This window comes from Acomys russatus, chromosome 29 (genome assembly GCF_903995435.1).
Source record: "Acomys russatus chromosome 29, mAcoRus1.1, whole genome shotgun sequence".
NCBI classification, from domain to species: Eukaryota; Metazoa; Chordata; class Mammalia; order Rodentia; family Muridae; genus Acomys; species Acomys russatus.
Genome location: NC_067165.1, coordinates 10051415 through 10075397, shown reverse-complemented (window position 1 = coordinate 10075397; position 23983 = coordinate 10051415). Strand labels below are relative to the sequence as shown.

Genomic DNA, 23983 nt, shown 5'->3' with positions numbered 1-23983 from the left:
TGTAAGCAACACAAACATCTATCAACAGACATATAAACAAAGAGACACATAAACGAAGAGACATTTATCTATACAGTGTAATATCCAGTAATAAAAAGATCAGGTGCAAACACCTGCAACATCAATGAGTTGTGCTGTGATAAGTCGTCTAACTCTAGTTAGGTGAAAAGGCACAGCAGGCAACCTTACGGAGACAAGGTTAGGGGCTTTGCGGGTGGTGGGGATCAGGGAGAATGAGCAGCACGTCATGAGCACATGGTGCCAGATGGGGAAGGTCTTAAGGTACAACATGAAATTCCCTTGGTACCACTGAATTGTACACTTTAAAACAGAATGGTAAGTAAAGTGTGTGTGTGTGTGTGTGTGTGTCTGTGTGTGTGTGTAAAGCCTCAAAAGATTCTATTAGCCATAAGTGAAAAGATGGCTGTTTGACTCATCTGCATTGCAACAATGTATTTCAAGCTTATTAACTGATTCTGAAAGTCACTTCTGACTTAGGATTGTCTTTTTGACCATGGACTATTTGTTGCACACAGGTGCATAATATTAAACATCCTTTGCTACCAGTTTTCTAAGTACTTCTTAAACAATAAATGGTTGTTGGGTCCCTAAATTTCTTCTAAATCCAATGCCTACTCAAACTATAGACAATTTGAACATGTATACTTAGAAGTATACATTTATATTCACAGAAAAGCTCTAAAATAAAAGTCATAAAATCTCTCATTTGCTTTTGTCTCTTTGTTTTTGAGAATGGGTCTTACTATGTATCCCTGCCTATCTCAGAACTTGCTCTGTAGACCAAGCTGCTTTTGTACGTGGAGATACACTTACCTCTGCCTCTTGAGTACTATGATAAAACGTATGTACCACCAAAGCCAGCTCTTAACATCTCAACAGCACCACTACCTAAAAAGTACCTGGGTAATCACAGTAGTAAAATGCTAACATGGATAGAGATAATTGCACAAGACCCCTATCATGCCTTTAACTCAAAAGCTACAGACAGCTTGTGGCTTCTGAGAAGGAGAAATGATTTTTTCCAAAGACAAGCCTTCTGATGGGTTGTGTATGTGTGTGTGTGTGTGTGTGTGTGTGTGTGTGTGTGTGTATGATGTTATATATTATATAATATACATATATTACATATACTATATAGTATTAAATATATTTTATATAAATAAGCATACATAACAGTAATTATTGACGAAGTTATGTATTTGAAGGATGTCAAGAATCTAGAGAGGTAAGGAGAGAGGTAGGTGATGTAAATACAATATTCATGTATGAAATACTCAAAAAAATTAAAAATTTAAAATGTAACTTAAACAGATTTTATCAAAAAACAAAAACATTTATAAAGTATATTTTCAAACACTGCCATGGAAAATATTAATAAACACTTCAAGAGCAGTTGTGTCCCAACGTTTTTGTGTATAACACCCATACTCCTTCTTAGCTTTCATATACAGACATTTCAATTAAAATGCAATTCCTTAAAATTATTCTTTAAAATTAGAAGATAGTATATACTTTTTCCATTTAATTTTTAATTCAGGATAAAGGCATTCTTAAATTTCCATCATAAATACAAACAAATTAATGTCTGAATAATGTACAACAGGACCAAATATGTGATCAAACTAGAGAAATAAGAATATCTCTATGACTAAAGAGATGGCCAGTGGATAAGCGCACCAGCTCCTCTTCCAGAGGACCAGGCTCAACTCCTAGCACCCTCATGGCAGCTCACAACTGACTGTAACTCCAGTTCCAGAAGATCCAACACCCTCACACGGAAAACACGCAGAAAAAAAACACCAATGCACGTAAAATAAATGTATACATACTTATATCTGAATATCTTTAAAAGATGTTACCATAGAGATGTATTATTATTACATTATAATTTTATAAATAAAATGTAGTTTGTAGATTTTAATTTAAAAATTTTAATTTAGTTTGAGAGAAAAAGGACTGATTCATAGACAAAACATAAAGATGGCAAGAAATGCCACATAATTTCAAATTGTTAAAATTATTAAATTGTTTAAATTTAAAGGGTGTCACAGAGAAGACTCAAGAACTTCCAAAAGGGTCTATCCCAAATAATAGTTCTAAAATAGATAAGTATTTTAGAACTTAGAAAAAGTAACTACTTGCTTCTACAGGCATTTAAACCTAAAAGTTTATTATTAGCATATATGCAAGTATATAGTGTTTTTATTAATAAGGAAAATTTTGGTAGAGTGGCTTTCAAGGTAAAAGCACTTTACAAAACGTCAAGGCACCGAGAGAGCCTGTGATGGAGTGCTCTGACCAGAGGCACGCCAGTTTGACCAGCGTCTCACTACCATGGGCACAAAGCTCTAGCCTCCTCCATACCGCAGGGCTGTGCATAGAAGGATTAGAACTAGCTCACCCACAGCTCCAAAGGCCCTGCTATGCATGTCCATCAAAGAATGGCTGGCTTCAGAGATTCAGGATCCAGAGGTTTCCCCAAGGACATCTACTTCTACTGTCATTCTTTACAAGGCTAGAAGGAGCTTTCTTTGTATAGGAAACTTTGTTTTCTCTTTTAAAGTCCTACTTTAGCATTTTAGTATCAACGTCAGATACACCCAAGTTCAATTGTGCCCTTATAACGCTGCCCACTGTGTAAGGTGAGAGGGAACGGGTACTTGCACGAGTCATTACGGCATGCATAACGGAACACGATCTGTCAGCACTGAAGGCATAAAGGGGGAACAAACGGTTTTATGTTAGTTTTCAACCTTTAGCTGCTGGCTAAGATTTCAAGGAAAAAATATTTATATGAGCTGCTTATTGAAATCTGTTTCAGCATAATATTCTAGTGGCTGAGTAGATTTGATAAGCTTCAAATGGAAATGCTTATGAGCACATACATGTCTAATCACAAATGGAGGCTTATCTGTTTCCTTTTTGAATTCATAGGGTCCCAGATTTAAATGGGCCAGCCGCCGCCGGGTGTCTTCAGAGAGCTCACACATCCGTCTCTTAGTGTAGGGAGATGGAGAATGCGACTTTGAGGAAATCGTGGGCTGTTCGTAGCTCTTGGTGTTCATGCAGTATTTACTTCTCTCGGGTGACTTGGACTTTTTCTTCTGTGATCTTGATGTTCTGCATGGCAGTCTGCCGTGGGGTTTTTCAACTGGAGCTGCATGGTAAGTAAATTTATCCTAAACATAAGAAATAAACGTTCATGTGGGCAGAAGGTACTTTTTGAAACTGTGTACATATGATAAAGAGTTTTTAAAAACCAAAAAATATTTAAGAGTAATACATACAAGGTTTAAAAACAAAAGCTACCAAAGCCATCTTGATCAATCATTACATGTACCGGCCCAGGAATCAAATCCATATTCTCCTAGTTAAAAAAGTTTATTATATCAAACTTCCTTCTTAAGTCTAAACATGGGCTTAATAAAAACTAAGGCCAATGCTTGATCACTTGAAAAATTTGAAGAAATAAACATATTTTAAAAACAAGTCAAAGATTTAAGTTTTTCAGTAAAGTAAAAAATAATGTACAAACATTTATTATTTATATTTACATATTCAAGAAATGGACTATAAAATTTAAAAGACTACATTTAATTTTTAAATGTTCATGCTTAGTATGGTGAGGCCACACATGTCTGATCCTGGGTAGGATACTGAGGCAGTATGCTCTAGGGCAACAAAGAACTCTTGTCTAAAATACACTTGCGTCGCCAGTTGTAAAGTCATAAAGAAAGCTACAAAAAAAAGTGTAATCCATTTTACTATAAATCATGTATAGCATATGTGCAACACAATAATCTATAACAGTTTACATTTTACTGAGGTGTTTTACTTGAATTACAAACACTATATAGGAGTATAAGATCCAAGTGATGACAATTCAATGACAGATAAAAATACGACTTTATTTCTGGACTCATATTTTTACAAAATAAAATATATATAAAAAGAGATTATAAACTTTAATAATTAATATTTCCATCTTATTATAAATCTTGTATTACTCTGAAATTTTTAAGATAAAAAAATAAATCTGAGCCAGGCTCAGTGGCATATGACTACATATCTAACTGCGTGGGAGGGTGAGGCAAGAAAGCTTCCAGATCCTCAGTTTTAAGTCAGGCTGGGCAAAATAAGTGAGGCCTTGTCCAAAATAAGATGTGATAAAAATGAAAGCAACTCTGATGGCTCCAACTTTGCTGCTATTCAGATAATCCTTCATTTTGCTACACTCTGCTTTACAAATTCCTTTTGTTGTTGTTGTTGCTTTTGTTTTTCAAGACAGGGTTTCTCTGTGTAGCCTTGGCTGTCCTATACTGGCTTTGTAGACCAGGCTGGCCTCAAACTCACTGTGATCTGCCTGCCTCTGCCTCCAAAGTGCTGGGATTGAAGGCGTGCGCCACCACGCCTGGCTACAAGTTCCTTAATAGATTGGAAGTAAATATATTTCTTCACACATTCTATAGAGTCATATGGGTTTTAGTTAAAATTAAAAGCTAAAGATCTTTGTCTTCCAGACTTCAATCCCTTGAAAAACTACCAACCCAATTTTCTTCTCTATTTTCTCAACTCCCTTAAGTGCAAGGACTAAGTGATTAAAATATAAATATGAATCAAAATAAGAGTCAGTTTTTCCATGTCAGAAATACAAGGAAGAAATAAGAACGTCTCTAATGAGAACAGTCTCTGAGTTCTACGCAGGCCGGTATATCAAGTCATTTTCTTTCTCGTGTGCTTCGTGGCATGCCCCAGGACCTTCTCCCATGGTGTTCAATGACTCCAGTGGGCATGGAAGAACCATTCTCTCCCTTTACCCAGCTCTATGGCATCACACTGACTCCTATTAATTAAGATATTCTAGAACTACAAAGATTCTTTGAGGCTTCCTAAAACATTCAAGCAGTAAATCTAACACCTGGAATTTGGCTCATCTTTAGTTGACCCTGTCAACCACATCTTGGATTTCTCCTCTATACAGATCCACTGTAGCTACAGTGTGTGAATCTCTTGCTGAAAAAAAATCTCTTTTACTCAACCTATTTCTACCCTGTGTCTACTATTAACCCCATTTGTCCCATCAGTCCCTGACCGTCTATCTCCCAGTTCTTTACACACTGTTGGCTTCCTACAGCAGTGCTTAGGTTGCTTTTTACCCACCCACCTCTGATTATACCAAATCTTAGGATACCAACTCCACCCGCTCTCTTCAGCAAAGTTTTTGAGTGGTGAACATTAATGAAGTTACAAATTTCACAGCATCCATTAAAATGCATGGTGCCCACAAACAGCCATTCCTTAATGTCCCTCGTTTTGCCTACAAAAACTTGAGACACTAGCTGTGTGTGCTGTTACCAAAATGACTTCCATAATTTCCTTTCCTTATCTACACCCATGGTAGTTTCTCCTCCGGGGCCATGATAGGCTTCGCTATGCAGTTTCTTTGACCAACAGGTCACTATGTCATAAGGCCAAGTTTTTAAAAAGGTTATCAACTCTCCTGAGATTCTTTCTACAGCAAATGAAGAAGCCATAACTACTAGCCTGCTAGATGATGAGCATCTTATGGCCATCACTCTATCTGAGGTCAAGCTCAATAGCAAACATGAATATCCCCACTCCAAATACAACTTCTGCCAAATGACAGGTTTCAGCAAAAGCACTCCAGACCATTAGGCTTAACCAGCCAATCTAGACGGAAGGCACCGTCCTGTAGCTCCAGAACTGAGAAGTGCTTGCTACTTTAAGCCAGTAAGTTCGTAAGGACTGTTACACAACAAAACCTGTGAGACACTGCATCTTAACAGTGCCTAACAACATACTAAAAAGACTATCAAGATCTAACTACGTAACAATAAAATGTACTTTGGAGTATGTAAACGAATTAGAAGAGAAAGGTATTTTTCTCCTAGAAATTCACATCAATACACATAATTTTTTTATCCATTAAATTGTTGACAAACACAAACATAAATCTGAAAATTGTATTTCCCTTCCTTCCTTCCTCTTCCTTCTCTCATCATTCCCTCCTAACCTTTCTTTCTCCTCCCCTCTCCTCTCCCTTCCCATCCGTGCCTCTTTCTTCTCTTTCCCCAACTCCCGCACGCCCCTGACAGGGAATTAAACTCTGGACCTTATGCATGATAAGACAGACGCCCTGCTAAAGCATATCAAGATATATGTATAGAGCTAAAACACAGTTTTAAACATTGTCTAATGTAAAAACCTACCCTCTTACATCTTTGTTAAGATCAAATGACAACTCCAAAACAACTAAAAAGAATAGTATTTTTCCCAGAAAATTCTTACTTCCTAAATAAATAAAGTACAGTGATCCTAACTGAAGGGGAGGGCCTTGTGTTTAGAAGGGCTCTTGTGTTCACATGTACACTTAAAATATTTAAGCGTTTCTGTATTATGCTCTATGTCATGTAAGAATTAAAAAAAAAAGAATTTTTCTATTCATTCACTACATATACTCCATTTCAAAAACAAAACAAAAAAACCTGAATTTTGGGCAAAGCATTTTAAGCATCTTTAACCATTTACAAATGTGCACAGTGAATATCTCAGAAATTAGTCAGTCAGGTTCCCCCACACAGTCAGCACAGCTGGACAGACTTCCAACATCTGTGTCTAGATGACAGTTACAGAATGACTTTGGAAACTTAAATATTTTGCTAACAAAGTACCGTCTCCTCCAACACTCTGGGAACTAATTGCCCCTTTCTTTCCTTAGGTCAGTTATCATCTTCAGAAAAAATAGCAATATGTCCAATTATGATTCCACTCTGTCCAGTGCTGGCCCAGTTGAATCCTCTGAGCTTTATATGTTACCGGCCCTTCATCACAGCCAGTTCCTTATTACATGGCCCTTATGAAACTGCACACGAATTATGCCTGATGAGATAACTATGGGCAAGGTTTTTGTCCATCAGAAGACTGCCCTGTGGCCCAGTAACAATTAGATTATGAAGAATAATAGGTGCAGAAGCTATCAAAAGAAACCATCACAAACAGGAGTTATTTAGCCTGGACCATCCACACTTGCTTTGATCTGACAGGATTGTCACTCCATGGGGCAACAATCCTCTAAGGAATTAGACGTATTCAAGAGGTCACACTCAATAAACATCAAGTCTCCAGTCTGAGAATTCAACCACATTTGCTTAATGCTATCCTCTACACTCTCTGCAGTCACCAGTAACTTCTGTGAAACATATGGAAGTCTCCAACCAGCTTTTGCTATTACCTGTATTATACAGTAGAAGAGGAAATAGAGAGGGATCTGAATAGAAAAGGATATGTGGAGGGAAACGGAGGTGGGGGGAACTATATGTGGGGAGAGTGAAAATGGCAGGTTTGAGGGCCTGGAAAGAAAAGGGGAACTGAAGGCTGGGGCATCACTGAGACAAGCTAGAAACCTGCAACAGGATAGGCTACAGGGAAGATATGCAATGTCTCTAGCTGAGCCTCCTAACAGTGAGGGACATGGAGACTGAGGAGGGGAACACCAATCCACCCATAAAACTCTCGAACCAAAATTTACCCTGCCTACAAAATGTGCAGAGATAAAGAGAGAGCAGAAACTAAGGGAATGACCAACCAATGCCTGGCCCAACCTGAGACTCACCCCATGGGAGACAGCCAACCCCTGCCCTGATACTCTGCTATGTTTACAGAAAGGAGCCTAACTTAACAGTCCTCTGAGAGGCCCCACCCAGCAGCTGACTGAATCAGATGCTGAGACTCACAGCCAAGCATTAGGTGGAGTCCTATGGAAGAGTAGGAGGGAAGGATAGGACATGGAGGGGACACGAATGCTGCAAGAAGACCAAGAGTCAACTAACCTAGACTCATGGGGGCTTGCAGAGATGGAGGCGCCAACCAAAGAGCATGCATAGATTGTATGTAGGCCCCCTACACACATGTAACTGATGAGCAGTTTCATCTTCATGTGGGTCCCCTAGTTAGCTGAGTGGGTGCTGTCTACAACATGGCTTTGTGCCTGATTTGGATCACTTTGCCCTAACCGAGCTGTCTTGCCTGGCCTCAGTAGATGAGGAGCTCCTGATGCAACTTGATGTGATGTGATAGGCTGGGGGGGGGGGGGTTCCCCTTTTCTGAAGACAAGGGGAAGGTGGAAAAGGGGAAGAGTGTGGGAGGGAGGGACCAGGAAGAGAGAGGGGGTTATGATTTGGATACAAGGTGAATATATAAATTAAAAATAAATTTTAAAAAAGTCCATGACAAAATAAATAACCAAGCAAACAACATGGTGCCCTCTGCCACGGGGCTAAGCTTAGCCCTCCCTATTCTCTAAGATACAATCAAGCTGCTGAGCACTTTGCTAACTGCTTTACTCAAACCAAGGACTGTGGGGGAAAATGATGAAAGGAGATACAGACACCATCAACATGAATCAACTAAACATTAAGCAGTTAATTATTTTAACCTGAGTGCGGCACTTCCTTGAGCTTATCAGACATTCTGTGATCACTGAAGTTGTAGAAAATTCCAGCTTTGGAGCAATTCCCTGTGAAATTAACAAATAATATTGTTACACATTTCCATGAAGAGATAGTAGTGAAAACAGGATCTACAATAACAAAGACTTGTCAAGAGAGAACACTGCATTCGTTAGTTTGATCTATTTATAGTAATGATAAATGTTACTAATTAGCAGTTTCACTGCTAATGATTTAGTTAGGAACAATTATATTGCTTTTATGGAATAATTAATTGTTTTCATTTTCAAGTGTCTCTCTGTCAAACTATTTGAAGATTTTAAATTATGACATATTAGTCATAAATATGTGAGTGTATTTAAGTGATTTCAACTCTCTTTATATTTATAATTTAAGACATTTAACTATATAATCAAGAAATAATTATTAGCTTTATTTAGCCATTCCAGAAATTCTACATACATCAAAACACCATTATCTTTTACGTATACAATATTTAACTGTCCATTAATTTTTTATTTTATTATATTTTAATATATTTTAATTAAAATAGAATTCCATTACTTTCCCCTTCTGTTTCATCCCTCCAGTTCCTTCTAAACCACCCCATTATATTAATACTTTTAATGGAATAGTCTGAATGCTTCCTAGATGTGCAATCTTCAGATGGAGAAGGTCTCCGAAATTTTTCCAAAGCTTTTTTCCTATAATATGCTTTATATTCAGGTACAGATATTAATATGTGTTCTATTTCTATCAACATTCCAACGTTAGCTTAAACAGTTTTGAGGTAAGTGGAGAAAAGAAGACAGTTCAAAGGACCACCAGTTACAAAGCACCCAAGGAAACCGCTGGAAGCCGTTATACATGCACTGTTAGCCATGTCGCCTATCCCTAGAGTAGCTTCTCCCTGATGCGACAGAAAGCACGCACTGACCAAGCCCTCTGCAAGCCCTGTCAGTGACCAACTAAGTTTAGAATTTAAAACACATCCATTACAAAGGGTAACTCTGAGTTGCCTAAGAATCAATATCAATGATATCTGCTATACTCAAGTGTTGAGTATCTACTACTATGCACAATAGATTTGTCTAAAACTTGGTGTCATTCATATTCAAACACTCAGAGCTAGGGTACTTTTTCAATGGATATATATCAATGCACATATATATATGCACATATATATATACATATACACATTTATATGCAGTCTTCCTTTTGACTATAAATTGTATTCCTCTTACATGCAAAATACACTCATACTCCCTAATGAAAATAAAAACAAGAAGTCTTAACCTTTTACAACTTTACAAACTCAGTTTAAAGCCCAGTGTTAGCATGTAAAATGAATCCTTAAATATGTAATGTTCCTTGGTTACAGCTCATTATAGCTCCTAGGATACAGATCTTCACAGTCAGACCTGTGAACTAAGGAGACAAGCTGTCTATACGGCAAATGCCTACCGCTCCCATGTGCAGCAAGCGCAGGCCAGTCCTGTGGATAGTCCTGTTCAAAAGGAGACAAAATGGAGACAAGAAGCACTGGTGCCTCACAATACTGAAATCCAGAGAGAGGGGAGTATTGAAGAATTTCTGGAAATGCCATCATGTATCACTTAATGATGAGGATTCAGACTGAAAAATATGTCATTAGACAATCCATCATCATGTTTACTTCCAGAAATCTGGTTAGTATGGCTTGCTGTGCAACTAAACATGTGCCATTAGCCACCATTGTAGGAACAGTCCAACTGTAATGAAGATGCCAAGAAGTACAAGACTATCACCACCTAGCCTGTGGCTTTCCACTTTAAACTTCCAAGCTATGAGTTCTCAATATTTAATCCTGTATTTTTTCCAACCCTTTGAGGTCTAGTATACAACAGGACAATTTATATACACAGATTTGTCTTAGGGCATTAATTCCTGCAAGTTAGTAAAGTGGAGACTAAAGAATAACTTGACACACTATTTGGGGTGTGAAGGTCTATGGTGCTGGCTGGAATATGAGAAATAGTTAGGATTTCTATTACTTCCATGAGGCAGAATTCTTCCTCCCTCGGAGAACCTCAGTGTTTGCTATTGCAGTCTCTCCAACTTGAGATGAAGGCCACTTGCATTGTCAAGTAGCAATCTTTATGTGAAGTCAATTGTTCATGAATCTTCACATCATCAGCAAATTCCCTTACAGTAACATCCCTATTACTGCATGGGCACGAGAGCCTAGCCAAACTCACAAAATGAAGTCACACCATGTCAGATGTAAGTTTCGCCACAGTCGATTATAAGAAGTTATTCATTCACTGAGTTCAATCAAGAGGCGTCCGTTAAATGCTACTTCATAAGATACTGAGTATGAGTACAGGTCAAAGATGAGAATGCTGTGGAACTCAAGAGTGTACAGAGAAAGTAACCATGGCCACTACCACCATGGCAACCACAGTTAAAACGTATGATCATTTTGATGTTAAATCAATCGACCCATGAACCCAAGCTACCTACAGGTCACCGGACTTTTTCCAAGCTTACTAAGCAAAACCTTAAGTGACATGACTTAATTTCAGATAATGTTTGAATCCTTGTCATAGTAGTGGGACTCAAAGATGGTAGTTCACAATCACAAGAACTCTGAAGAGTGATTGTTGTTTGCCAGGAGCACAAACCACTGGCTAGAGCACTTATTTTTACTTATATGTAAATACAATTATTGTATTTTGTATATGGCTGGATTTACAGCTCAATTTTAATGTTCAGTTTATATCCTGTTCCATGTCTTCTGGGTTCCTCAGTTCCTTATAGAAGCCATCCTGTGCATCCCCGCCCCTGCTGACTTTCAGTGATATGTGAGAAAATAATAAATTTGATGATTTATTTTTTGCTATTTTCATTACATTCATGATGCTTAAAATAAAACAATTATACAAAACAAGTTTAAAACCAAATTAAATTTGAATTAGTTTTACACGTACAAGGTACTGAGACCTACATGGTGGTTTTCACCCATGAGCCTGCATCAAGAGCTGATTTGGGAAAGCAGAATCACTTACTCTGAGGCCAGAAATCCTTCTCATGGTAACCTGGCGGTTTGAATCATGGTGTCCAGAAATTTGGTTTGGACCCGGGAACATGAAATCTCGCGTATTTTCATCATAGGTAGACAGTGTTTCTCCCACTATAAGAAAGATATCCTATGATTCAAATTATAACAAAACATTCTATTTAGAAACAAAATCATCACGTATAATATATATATAATGCCTGATGCCTTATTGTATGCCTGCTTCAAGGCAGTGTTTATCTTCTATAAAAGGAAAAGTAAAATAAAGATACATTAAGTAATACATTTTTTTTCATTTTCAGAAATACACTATTTATTAGCAGTTCTCTGCCACACACCTTTGGAGATCAGGGATATTCATGTATACTCAGTGAGAAGTTAGGGAATCTTAGAAAACGAAGTTCTTTAAAAACATAAAGGTGCATGAAATTTATACATCCCAACCTTGTAACCATCTTTAGCCTCTCTCCTGTCTTCTGTCTTTTCTGTCTGCAATCATGGAGTAGGACATTAAAAATATTGAGACACTTTGTAGACTTTGTAGCTAGTGAATTAAGTATATGTGTAATACTGAAAATTCTGGGATTACTTGTATTTAATAAAACATAGTTATCTGTTGCAGAAACAAAGATATAACTAAGATTTCTTTGATAATCATAGAAATCAATATCCACAATTAAGTCTCTATACTTTAATAGATAATTTCTTGCCTCAGGAACCAGTGTTTGCCTTGTAAGTAAGGCTACAACCCTCTTCATTCCCAATAACAGTCAACATACAAAAGCAAACAAAAACCCTACTTCATTATCAAAAATATGTATTTTTAAAAATCTCAAAAATTGAAAAAAATCAACATCAAATATTTGAAAATTATCTTAACATACTTAATTTCATAACAATGCATTAAATTGCCATTGATGTTCACCTTTCTGTATATACTTTTTTTTTTAACATAATAGCAAACCAGTGGTCTAAAAAGTAATTTGGTAAGAAGCAGGGAGAAGAGATATTTAGAACCATTTCACCAGGATGAGTTCCATTAAGAGTCATCTTATCAGTAAGTAATACAATACCTGGTGGAACTAGCTGTATCAACTCGAACACTGCAGTATCATCTGAAAGTTTGAAGGAAAATTTCCTTAAGTCAAAAACTCAATAATAACAACTTGTTTTAATCTATTTCATTATAAAGGCATAAATGCTTCCTTCCTTCCTTTAACTTCTACTGTTTTCCATGAATGAAAGTCTCATTTATCCTTCTATCCATGTATTCTGCTATGAAGAAATATTAATTTCTCCATTCATGTCACAACTTGAGGCTACAATGATGAAATAAATAGGGCTCCTTCTTATATCCTTCACTTATGTTTGCCAAAATACATCCAGTGTATAGATGGTGGATCAGTGTATATGAGCATTTGTCACCATGCCTGAGGACCCGAGTTTGATCTCCGAGACCCATATAATTGAAGCAACTTCCCAAGGTATGCCTCTGACCTCCATATGTGCAGTAATGCAGAAACAAGTGCCCCCTACACAATAATTAAATATTAAGATTAAAAACTAAGGAAATAAAATAGAAGATCCAGAAACTAAGTCTTCTATATACTCAGAATGTAACACCTATGCCACTTATGACAGGAATTTAATGTCCTTTAAGAGAGTTGCTTAAATTGTGCTATAGGACTTAGAGTCTACCATATATGGTGCTTGGAAGGATTGACTCCAGCCTAAGATGCAGAGATGAGCAACCCTTCTGAGGTGGCCTCAGGACAAAGGAAGGGGAAGGGGAGGAATCATAACAGAGTAGAAATACAGATGCAGAGGCCTCTCTGGCAGCTTCAGGGAAAGAGATTTTAGTTGTACGTCAGGATCCTCACTGTGAATGTTGGGGAAAGTTCTAACTCCCAGGGGAAAGGAAGCATTTGGGAGTATGCCACAGCATTTGTAACAGGCCTTCTCTCTGGAAAAAAAAATTTTCCTCAGGTTCTATCCATTCTTGAATTTATTTTTATAAAATAGTGTTTGTTTCTTTTACCTTATTTCTTAACCCAGCTATCACACTAATAATTGAGACTCTTTTATAATACAAGGCTTCACAACACAATCTGAGTAGTTTAAGTCTGTTCTTAACTGTGTTATTTTGTCTTACCCTCAGCAAACATGGCAGCAATAGTTGCACTTTGTAGCTGTCCTAGGCTCTGGCTCTTTCTTGGACCTACACCACTGGCTGAATCCCCTGCTTCCTCTTTAAGTCCTCCTTCCCAGGCTGGCAGGAAGTCCAGGCCTATTCTCTCCCCTGCTCTTCAGTTAGCTGTAAGCTGCTTTATTGGCATATCAAGGAACAACTGGGGAGCAGTGTTTATACAACACTTAGACAGGCTATCAGAGTTTAAACTATCTAATAACAATGCCTAATGCCTACAATCCACCAGATTCTTAGCCAAAAAGCCTAATCGACCTGATACAAGCGTAGTCCCAACTACAGCCAACTCCAAGCATCTACCAGGAACAGGTAAAATATTCAAGTTGAATACCACCATTTTTTGTACATGAGAGAAAGGAGATAATGAACTATCAAACACTTCTGTCCTAGGGAGAAATAGGGTCTGGAAACACTGGTAGAGTTCCAAAACAGGGGTGTGGGCTCATCAAAGAGTAGCTCCACTTACAGAACACGGAATGACTTCTCCTCAGACCTCACCAATACATTACAGTGGACAACTAACACAGTTTTTTCCTCAGTACACCATAACTGGCTGTCAACAAGGTGCATGGCAAACTAAACATGAACGAACAAGAGTAGAGTGTGAAGATTTTGGTCATACAAATGGGGACACTAAAGTTATAGAATCAAGGAAAAAAACCAGCTAGGGCTATAATGTCGAGAATTTGCTGAACATGTATAAAATCCTGGAATTTATTCCACTACCAAAAATATCTCCACAATTTTAAACAACTATAAAATTCAAAGAGATCTAGTAGAATAAGTAAGCAGTTTGCAAAAATAAAAAGGTCATACAGGCATGTAATCAGAGACGGAAATTCTAAGAAAGAAAAAAATGAAAAAAAAGAAACATAATGAAATGCTATAGAGTAAAACCACTGCAACTGAAATAAAGAATGACTGTGGTAGGCTTAGTGGCAGGTGTCATATGGCTTGAAGAAATCTCAAAGCTTTAAGGATATGTCAGTTAAAGAATTCCAAATCCCTGAAGGGAAAAATGCAAAGCAAAGAATACCTAACAATCGTGGGACAACTACAAAAGATGTAACATATAATAATAAGATCACCTGAAGAGGAAAAGGCAGGAGACACCCTGATCCTTACAAGGAAGGAAGGGCTGGGACAGTGAGGGATTACTAGAGTTACTGGCAGGTTAGTGAGGCAAGTAAAAACATAAAGACCATCTGCCAAAGACAATAGCTGTTACAAGATAAGAAAAGGGGCGGGGCAGTGAGAATATTACAAGTTCCCAAATTTCATGAATGACATTAATATAAACACCCAAGAAGCTCAATGAACTAGAAGAAAAAGTCTTCGAAGCAGCCTGGGGAAAGCAACTTAACATTCTGAAAGCATCTTTTAAAGATCCTTGCACCAGAAAGGGTCACAAGAAAGTCTGGAGGCCAAGCAGCCATAAGCTAATACTTGCAAAATGCTTAAAGAAACATGCAGTTAAGAATATCCAGTTTTCTTTAAATGTCTTTCAAAAGTGCTGGAGAAATTAACATATCACAGGCACGCGGTCATGGATGTAAAAAAGACAGCTGCGGAGAAGAAGGGAGCACACTGGACTGCGTGATAGGGAAATGGGAGAGTGTAGGATCGAAAGTGGCTGATACACACTGTGTACATGTGTGAAACTATCAAAGAATACATTAATTAATAGAACATGTCCCCAGATAAACAAAAGTTGACGGATTTTTGTTAGCACTAAACATCCCATGCAATGAACCTTTATGACATCTATGCTAACCTCAGACAAAAGGCTTTAAATAAAAAAAAATCTTAAGCAAAGCAGGATATACATGAATTAAAGGTTTACAATAGGGAAAAGGAACAGTTATTAACATTTAGAAATCCAATGACTGACCAAGAAACTACATGAAACAAAAATCATTAATAGAAGAGGAAACAAACATACAACAAAATAATTGACTAACCTGCTCTCAATAGTTGGTAAAACAACGAGATAAAAGATGAAAATGCTTAAAATTAAAACGCCATAAATGTGAGATTTAACAGACATATATGAAACACTCTATTGGCTATGCGTGGTGGCACACTCCTAATATCACTCAGAGGGCTGAGTTGGACAGTCACAAGTTCAAGGCCAGCCTGTGTTCCAAAGTAGCCTGGGCTATAGAGTAGATAAGATACTTGTCTCAACAAAACCAAAAGATGGTGGAAAAAAAGACGAAGCTGTCAAACAGCCACGTAACACTCCACAACAGGGCATATGTTTTTCCTAAGCACACACAAGACATTTTCTTGACTAGATCATATATTAGGCTACAAATTAAGCTCAGTAGATTTAGAAGGACATATGCAGTTAACAAAAGTTAAACTGGAAAAGCCTATTGTTGGCCAATCAATCAGTTAAACAAGATATCATTAAGGAAGTTTAAAGATACATTGAGATAAATGGAAAAAATAGAGTATGTATCAAAACTTATGAGACAGAGAAAACAATGTTAAGGTAGAAATTTCTAATTATGAATGATTAAATGAGAGTGCCTTGCCAGGCCACAGGAGAAGAGGACTCCCTTGGTTCTGATGTGACTTGATGAGCTGGGGTGGTTGGAAAGGGGAGGCTCCTCTTTTCTGAGGAAAAGGGAAAGGAAAGGGGAGAAGAGGGAGGAAGGGGATGAGCGGAGAGGAGGGAAGGGGCTATGAGCAGGATGTAAAGTGAATAAATTAATTAATTTTTTCAAAGACTTAAACTACAGCAGCCAGAGCATCAGCCTGACAGTTAAGAGTTAAGAGAGTTCAGAGTTTTGAGGCCAGTAGCCCCAAATAACCTGAAAGTTTGAGAGTTAAAGTACATAGAGAAATGCTAGAAGCAACCAGCTCCTAGGCCCTCTGTCTCACTGACTCTGCTTTCCCACCTCAGCCACTCTTGGACACCATGAATGTATATCCTTGGTTTTTTACAAGGAAGCTATAGAAAAAAAGCCCTTATGTTAAAACTCTCAGTAAATAGTAGTAAGCAGAATTCAGCAACATATTAAAAGTATTTTATATTGTGAACATTGTGGTTTGAATGAGAAATGTCCTCCATAAGTGCTCCATGTTTGAGCACTTGGTCCTTCTTGGGAAAGACCATGGAACCTACAGGAGATATGTCCCTGCTGGAGGAAATACATCACTGGGGATAGGATTGGTGATGCATAATTTGGCCCCACTTCCGATCTACTTGTCTTCTTCCTGACAGTGAGCCTGGCCTTCAAGCTACTGAAATTCCTTCACTGACATGGAGGACTGTATCCTCTCTAGCAGTGCAGTCCAAATCAAACCCTTTGTCTCATAAATTACATTTTGTCCGGGTATTCTATCATAGCAACAGAAAAGCAACTAATACACTAACAAAATGGGATATATCCCTGAAATGCAAGGGTGGTTCAACATATGAAATCTGATAGCTACAATATACTTCATTAAGAAAATAAAAGAAGCCGGGCATGGTGGCGCATGCCTTTAATCCCAGCACTTGGGAGGCAGAGGCAGGAGGATCGCTGTGAGTTCGAGGCCAGCCTGGTCTACAAAACGAGTCCAGGACAGCCAAGGCTACACAGAGAAACCCTGTCTTGAAAATTTCCCCAAAAAAAGAAATGAAAAGAAAAGAAAAAAGTTAAAATCTCACTTGAAAAGAAATCATAATAAAATTTATCAATATTTCATAAAACTGAAAGAACTAGGAATACAAGTAAAGTAAGTCACCATGATGAAAAGCACATATGGAAAACCAGTAATAGACTGTGCTCAGTGTTGAAAGACTACACTTCTCCTTTAAGACCAAGGACAATGCAATGATGCTCATGGCATCTATTCAACTAGAGTCCTACTTAGAGCAAAGAGGCAATAAAAATATACAAACGGTATTCAAATTGGAAAATGAGATTAGCTGTGCTCACACACATGAGATTAGCTTTAAAGCATACATACCAGTGAGCTAGAATAGAGAACTCAGAAGTAAAATCTTACAAATAGGTGCTTTTGATAAAGTGCCAATACCATCCAGCGAGGGAAAGGAGCACCTTTTCAACAAGTGGTGAGGAAAACACAGCATGCACGTATGCAAGAGAATGGCTTTACACCTCCACCTGAGATACAAGTAGTCGGTTGTGGCGGCGCACGCCAGTAGGATTTGCTGGAGGAGGCAGAGGCAGGAGGATCATGAATTTGAGGCCAGACTGGGCTACACATGACAGGAGGTGGTGGCGCATGCCTCTAATCCCAGCACTTGGAAGCCAGAGGCAGGTGGCTCTCCATGAGTTCAAGGCCAGCCTGGACTACAGTGTGTGTTCCAGGACAGCCAGAGCTGTTACAAAGAGAAACCTGTCTCAACCCCCACCCCAAAAATATACAAATTATAAAATCAATTCAAAATGATCAAGAACTAAATCTAAGCATCAAAACTTTAAAACTCATAGAGGAAAATGTAGGAGACAAGCTTTACAACATTGGGTTTGGAGATTTTCTTTGATAAGCCACCAAACACAAAGGTGACAACAACAAAAAGTAGAAAACCTTAATTTTTTTTATATGTCTAAACACAATATCAACAGAAAAGGCAATATTGGCAAAATAAATATTTAAAATTAGTTTGATATCCAGGATAAATAGAAATCTACAATTGAAAAACTAAAAGCAAACAACCCAATTAAAACACGGCCAAGGGGCTAGAGAGATGGCTCAGTGGTTCCCAGCACTGGTTACTCCTTCCTGAGAACCTTTGCTTAATTCCCAGTCCCCACCTGGCAGCTCATCCCTCAGTCACTCAGGTTCCAGGAGATCCGATGTCCTCAGCTGGCCTACAAGGGAACTGAACACATGTTCATAGACATACCCACAGGCAAAACACCCACAGACAAAACAATAGGTGGTAAATAACTTTAAATGATCCTAAACTTGAAGAGACATTCTTCCAGAAGAGACGCATGCATCTCTGACACATATAACTTTTTACCACATCACCGACACTTAGGAAAAACTAAATCAAAAGTAAAATAATTTCACACTCTTTATGAGGCTTGTGCAGTAAATGGGGATGTAAAATGGTATAGCTGCTTTGGAAATATTGATTCCTCCAAAAATTCTAAAAAAAAAAAAAATACAAAACAACTGAAAGTACTCAGATATTTGCATATTAACATTCAGAGCAACATTAGTCACAATATTTAAAGGTAGAAACAACCCAAGTACCCATCAATAGAAAAACATACATACATACAACAGAATATCACTCATCCTCAAAAAAGAAAGAGACTTCTGACATTCCATGACAAGAACTTAGAATGTATTCCACATGAGAAAAAGTCCGTCCCCAAAAAGGTACAAATACCAATTTCCATTGATAAATGACATTTCCATAGAAACAAAGAAGAATGGGTGGAGAATAAAGTTATTGTTTAATGCTTAAGTTTTGAAAGATAAATTGGGGAGTTAGAAAAAATACATGGGGGTAATTGTCATACAAAATTATAAATGCATTTAATACCACTAAACTGTACACTTGAAATGATTAAGGTGGTAAATTTCATGTTATGTATATTTTACTACAATTAAAAATACTTGTGGGAGAATGATATTAAATTATTAAAGGAAAGCTTTATATAGAACTGATCAGCTGGAAGCCCAACAGTAAGTTAATGTAAACATATCTGCTGCAACATGCAGAACAATTAGTCTCATTTTATAGCCTCCCATTATTGTATAACTAAGAACTATGTTCCTACAACCTCTGTAAAAATTCTCATTTACTTGTATATTGCTGGTGTGAGTTACAAATTAAATGCATTACAATACTCCAGAAATTCTACTCACAAGCAGTTAATCAAAAACCTGCAGTAGCTACATCAAGCAGAAGTGTCAGAATGCTGTTAGCCTTGGTTCTGGGACCCAGACTGCTATGATAATGTGCTCTAAATGTCCACTTACAGGCTTTAAATTTTAGAATGTACTTGTGCACTTAATATAAAACTTAATTCCCACAAGCCTCCTGAGGATTTACGCCAGGACACCCCCATTCACAGACACTGAAGGATTTATTCTCTGACCCTAAATGCTCGCCTGAAATCACTTTCAAGATCAGACACCAGCTTAGTTCCTATAAACTGAGAAGTACCAGATCTAATGAGCATGCTATTTTTTTTCAGCAGGCAACATAACTCAGTGAGTCCTGGTAGTCTACTGAAAAATAAATATAAATCATGTCTTTTCTTTATTGAATATTGGAGGGACTGAAACAAACAGATCATCCATTTTAAATCCTCAAACACAAACATGCTCCTGAGGAAAGGATCACAGCACCACAAACAGGTCAATAGGATAGTTCCAGGAGTCATAAAGTAGTAAGAAAGAGGAATGCTATGTTTATACTATATTTAATATCTTGGGTAACAAATATATAGTATGCTTTCAATATAGTTATATTCACTAGAGTCACAGAGTAAATAAAAGAGGAAAAGTGACTATCATTCTATAAAAAGAAGTAAAACTAAATATTGGTGCTAGAAACTGTTCATTGTTTTTGTTTGTACAGTAGTGTCCTTTTTGCATCTTTTTCTTTGGCATTTATATTAACAAATTTGTGTTAGTTTCCCATTAATGTAACAAAATAACTGAGGCAATTAACTTACAAAGATTAGATAGATAGATAGATAGATAGATAGATAGATAGATAGATAGAGAGATAGATAGATAAATAGATATACTTTTTAAAAAGGTTGTATTTGAGTTCTTAACTCTGGAGGTTCCAGCCCAAGATCAGCAGCCTTATTAGTTTGGACATCTGGAGAAGGAAAGACTTCATGGCAGAGCAAAAACCATGGCCTCAGGAGCCGAGAAGCAGAAGATAAAGGAAAGAGACCAACTTCCTACAATTCCAGGCCACACCCCTAATGACCCAAGGACTTCTCATAGGCTGCTCCTTCTAAATGTTGCACACCTGTCAATAGTGCTACAGCAGCAATTGCGCCTTTAACATAGACCTGGGAGGCACATGGTGTATTGAATGAAGGGTATGAACTATTTCCATAACCTTTCACTCTTAAAATATCTTAGTATAGAAAAATTGGCTCCAAAGATGTCCTAGTTAGGGTTTCTATTACTCTGATAAAACACCACAACCAAGCAACTTTGGGTGAAAAGGGCTTATTTGGCCAATACTTACACATTACTGTGGATCATCAAAGGAAGTCAAAATGGAAACTCAAGCATGCCAGGAACCCGAGGCAGGAGCTGATGCAGAGGCCATGGAGGAGGGCTACTTACTGGCTTGCTCCTCATGGCTTGCTCAGCCTGCTTTCTCATAAAACCCAGTACCACCAGCCCAGGAATGGCTTGGCCCTCCTTCATTAATCACTAAATGAGAAAATACCTTACAGGTTTGGTTACAGCCAGATTATAGAGGCATTTTCACAATTGAGATTCTCACCCAGTCTGCAGTGACCCTGGCCTGTGTTAACATTAAATTAGCCAGCACAAACGGTCATAGAGCAAAGGCTTCACTACTAACAAGTGTGGGGAGCTCCTAATATAGGCTGGGAAAGAAGACCTGTCTGATTATGATGACAAATTTGAGCAGTGATCAGAAAGCAGTGAGGGAGCAATTCTCAGCAATTTACTGCCATAGCCATGTGCCTGTGTGTCTGTGTCTGTGTCTGTGAGCTTGTGCCTATATGCCCATGGGCCTCTGTATGTTTGTGTTTGTGTGTGTGTATGTGCATGCATGTGTGTGTGTGTGTGAGAGAGAGAGAGAGAGAGACAGAGACAGAGACAGAGAGAGAGAGAGACAGAGAGACAGAGAGACAGAGAGATGAACATGTACATTTCAGAAAGATGAAGAATAGATTGTTATGAAAGAATTTAACAAGTTGATGCAGTGTGCCCATCAAACAGCCTTCTAAATATTTATGTTTATGTCTAGATTAGTGCCATTTTCAGCTTTGTAAAAGTAACACTAATATACAAACATAATATGCAAAAAAAACCCACAAAAATAGAATGAAGTTGAAAGACTTGACTTACACAGCCTAGCTTCAAAGTTTCTGTAAGGCAAACTGAGCAAGCCAGACTCACTTAAGGATAAATATGTAGATGAATGTAACAGACCAGAGAATCCAAAGGAACCTTCATATCCTGGCTTTTAAGTAAGGTACAAAAGGCAATTTGATTTGGAAAAGGATAATCTAGCAACAGTGCGACAACTGGATGTTCAACCATAGGAAGAAAGGAGGAGGGAAGGCTGTACTCTGTCATCATCAGGCCATATCTAAAAACTAACTCAGAATGTACCACAGCTCTAAATTTCAGAACTTAAAACTATACAGTTTTAAAAGAACAGGAAAAAAATTGTGTGACCCTCGCTTGACCAAAGTTTCATAGATACAATACCAAACACATAAGTCATAAAAGAAAAAAACTGACACATTAGACTGAATACATTCCTCAAAAGGCATAATTATGACAATGGAAAAATTCACAGACTAGAAAAAGATTTAAAAATTGCTCCCTTGGTACAGGGGTTACATTTGGAGTATTAAAAATTAACATCCATATAATTTAATATGAAAGCAAACACCATTCAAAAACAGGCAAAATATTTGAATAAGCATTCTATAACAAAATATGAATGGCTAATAAGCATGTAGAATGGTGTTCAAAATCATTAGTGTTGAAGTGCAAATTTGAAATACAATGGGATATGTGTATACACCCACCAAAATAGCTATATCGCAAAACACCAACAATATCAAGTCTTGGGGACAATATAAAAAAGCAAACCTTCATAAACTTGAGGGAGTGTAAAATGGTGTAACGGCTTTTTTGAAATGCTGACTACATATTCAAATTTTAAACACAATGCTTAGCCTACAAACCAATAGATACTATAGCTAAACAGTCCAAATGTTCATTAAATAGAACAATGTATGTAGAAAAATTGAATGATTCTCAAAAACATTATTCTAAATTAAGAAGCTACAGGGGGAAATGAGACAAGTCTATAGAGAAAAATAGATAACGGGTTGCCAGGAAGTGGAGGCAGACACAGGGGTTGACTATAAATATGCTCAGACACTGTTTGAGGGTGACAGAAATATACTAAACTGGGTAGTGGTGATGTCTCACACTTGCATAAGTGTTCTGAAAATTTCTGAACTACAACTACAAGGGATGGATTTATGACATGTGAGTTTTGCTGAAGCTATTTTACAAGAAAGAACAGAGATATTGTAGACTTTCCCTGCCTCTAGGACTGTATCTCAGAAGAGCTGAACTGCTGATAACAAAAACATAACAGCAGTATCAGGTAGAGACTGCTTCTAGGTATTGTAGGTGTGTGTGTAGTTCTCCTACTTCCTTCATTTTTGTTTTTATTGGTTTTTTTAAGGGGTGCCTACTTGTTTTTTTTTTTAACACATTTTATTGAAAAATAAAATAATTCATATTACATCTCATTTTCTATCCCATCCCATGCATCCTCCCATTCCTCCCTCCCTCCCACTTTCACCCCAATCCCCCTTCCCTATGACTGTGACTGAGGGGGACCTCCTCCCCCTGAATATGTTGCTAGGGTATCAAGTCTCTTCTTTTTTTTTTTTATTAATTTATTCATATTACATCTCGATTGTTAGCCCTTCCCCTGTTTCCTCCCATTCTTCCCTCCCTCCCATTTCTCCCCTTCTCCCTTCCCCTACGTCTGTGACTGAGGGAGACCTCCTTCACATATACTAAAATTGGAACGATACAGAGAAGATTAGCATGGCCCCTGCGCAAGGATGACACGCAAATTCGTGAAGCCTACTTGTTTAAATGCTTAGATGGGTGAGGAGGTGGAGAAGATCTGGAAGGAGCTGGAGTTGGGGAAATTATGATCAGAACATATTATATAAAAATTTATTTTCAATTAGAAAAAGAAAGAAAGAAAAATTACAGTCTATCGAGATGGTTCACTAGGCAAAGCAGTTCCCATACAAGCTAAATACCAGAGTTCAGTTCCCTGGGAACCAAGGGAAAACGCCTGTGGGAATAGTGGTGTTCACCTATAAGCCCAGCAGACAGGAGACAGAGACAGGGAATCCCCAGCAATAAAGTACAAGCTCCTAGTTCAGAGGAGTAAGGGACCCTGTCTTAATATACAAGGTGGAGAGTAGTCCAGGATGACATCACACATCATATAATTTTGGCCTACACACACACACACACACA

At 37.7% G+C, this 23983-nt stretch overlaps 1 protein-coding gene and 1 non-coding gene across 2 annotated transcripts in view; one reads left to right on the top strand and one right to left on the bottom strand.

Moving 5' to 3' along the window:
• Spata6 (spermatogenesis associated 6) overlaps positions 1 to 23983 on the bottom strand; it is a 100774-nt gene that overhangs the window by 51176 nt on the left and 25615 nt on the right. Inside the window, exons 4-7 of the mRNA XM_051171140.1 lie at positions 12621 to 12662; positions 11537 to 11661; positions 8477 to 8557; positions 2907 to 3200 (exon numbers count right to left, since the gene is read on the bottom strand). Of these exons, the coding sequence (XP_051027097.1) occupies positions 2907 to 3200; positions 8477 to 8557; positions 11537 to 11661; positions 12621 to 12662 (542 nt within the window). The remainder of the gene's footprint in view (positions 1 to 2906; positions 3201 to 8476; positions 8558 to 11536; positions 11662 to 12620; positions 12663 to 23983) is intronic.
• Positions 23485 to 23588, top strand: LOC127212124 (U6 spliceosomal RNA). The gene has a single exon (XR_007833507.1). It is a non-coding gene; the product is annotated as a U6 spliceosomal RNA (small nuclear RNA).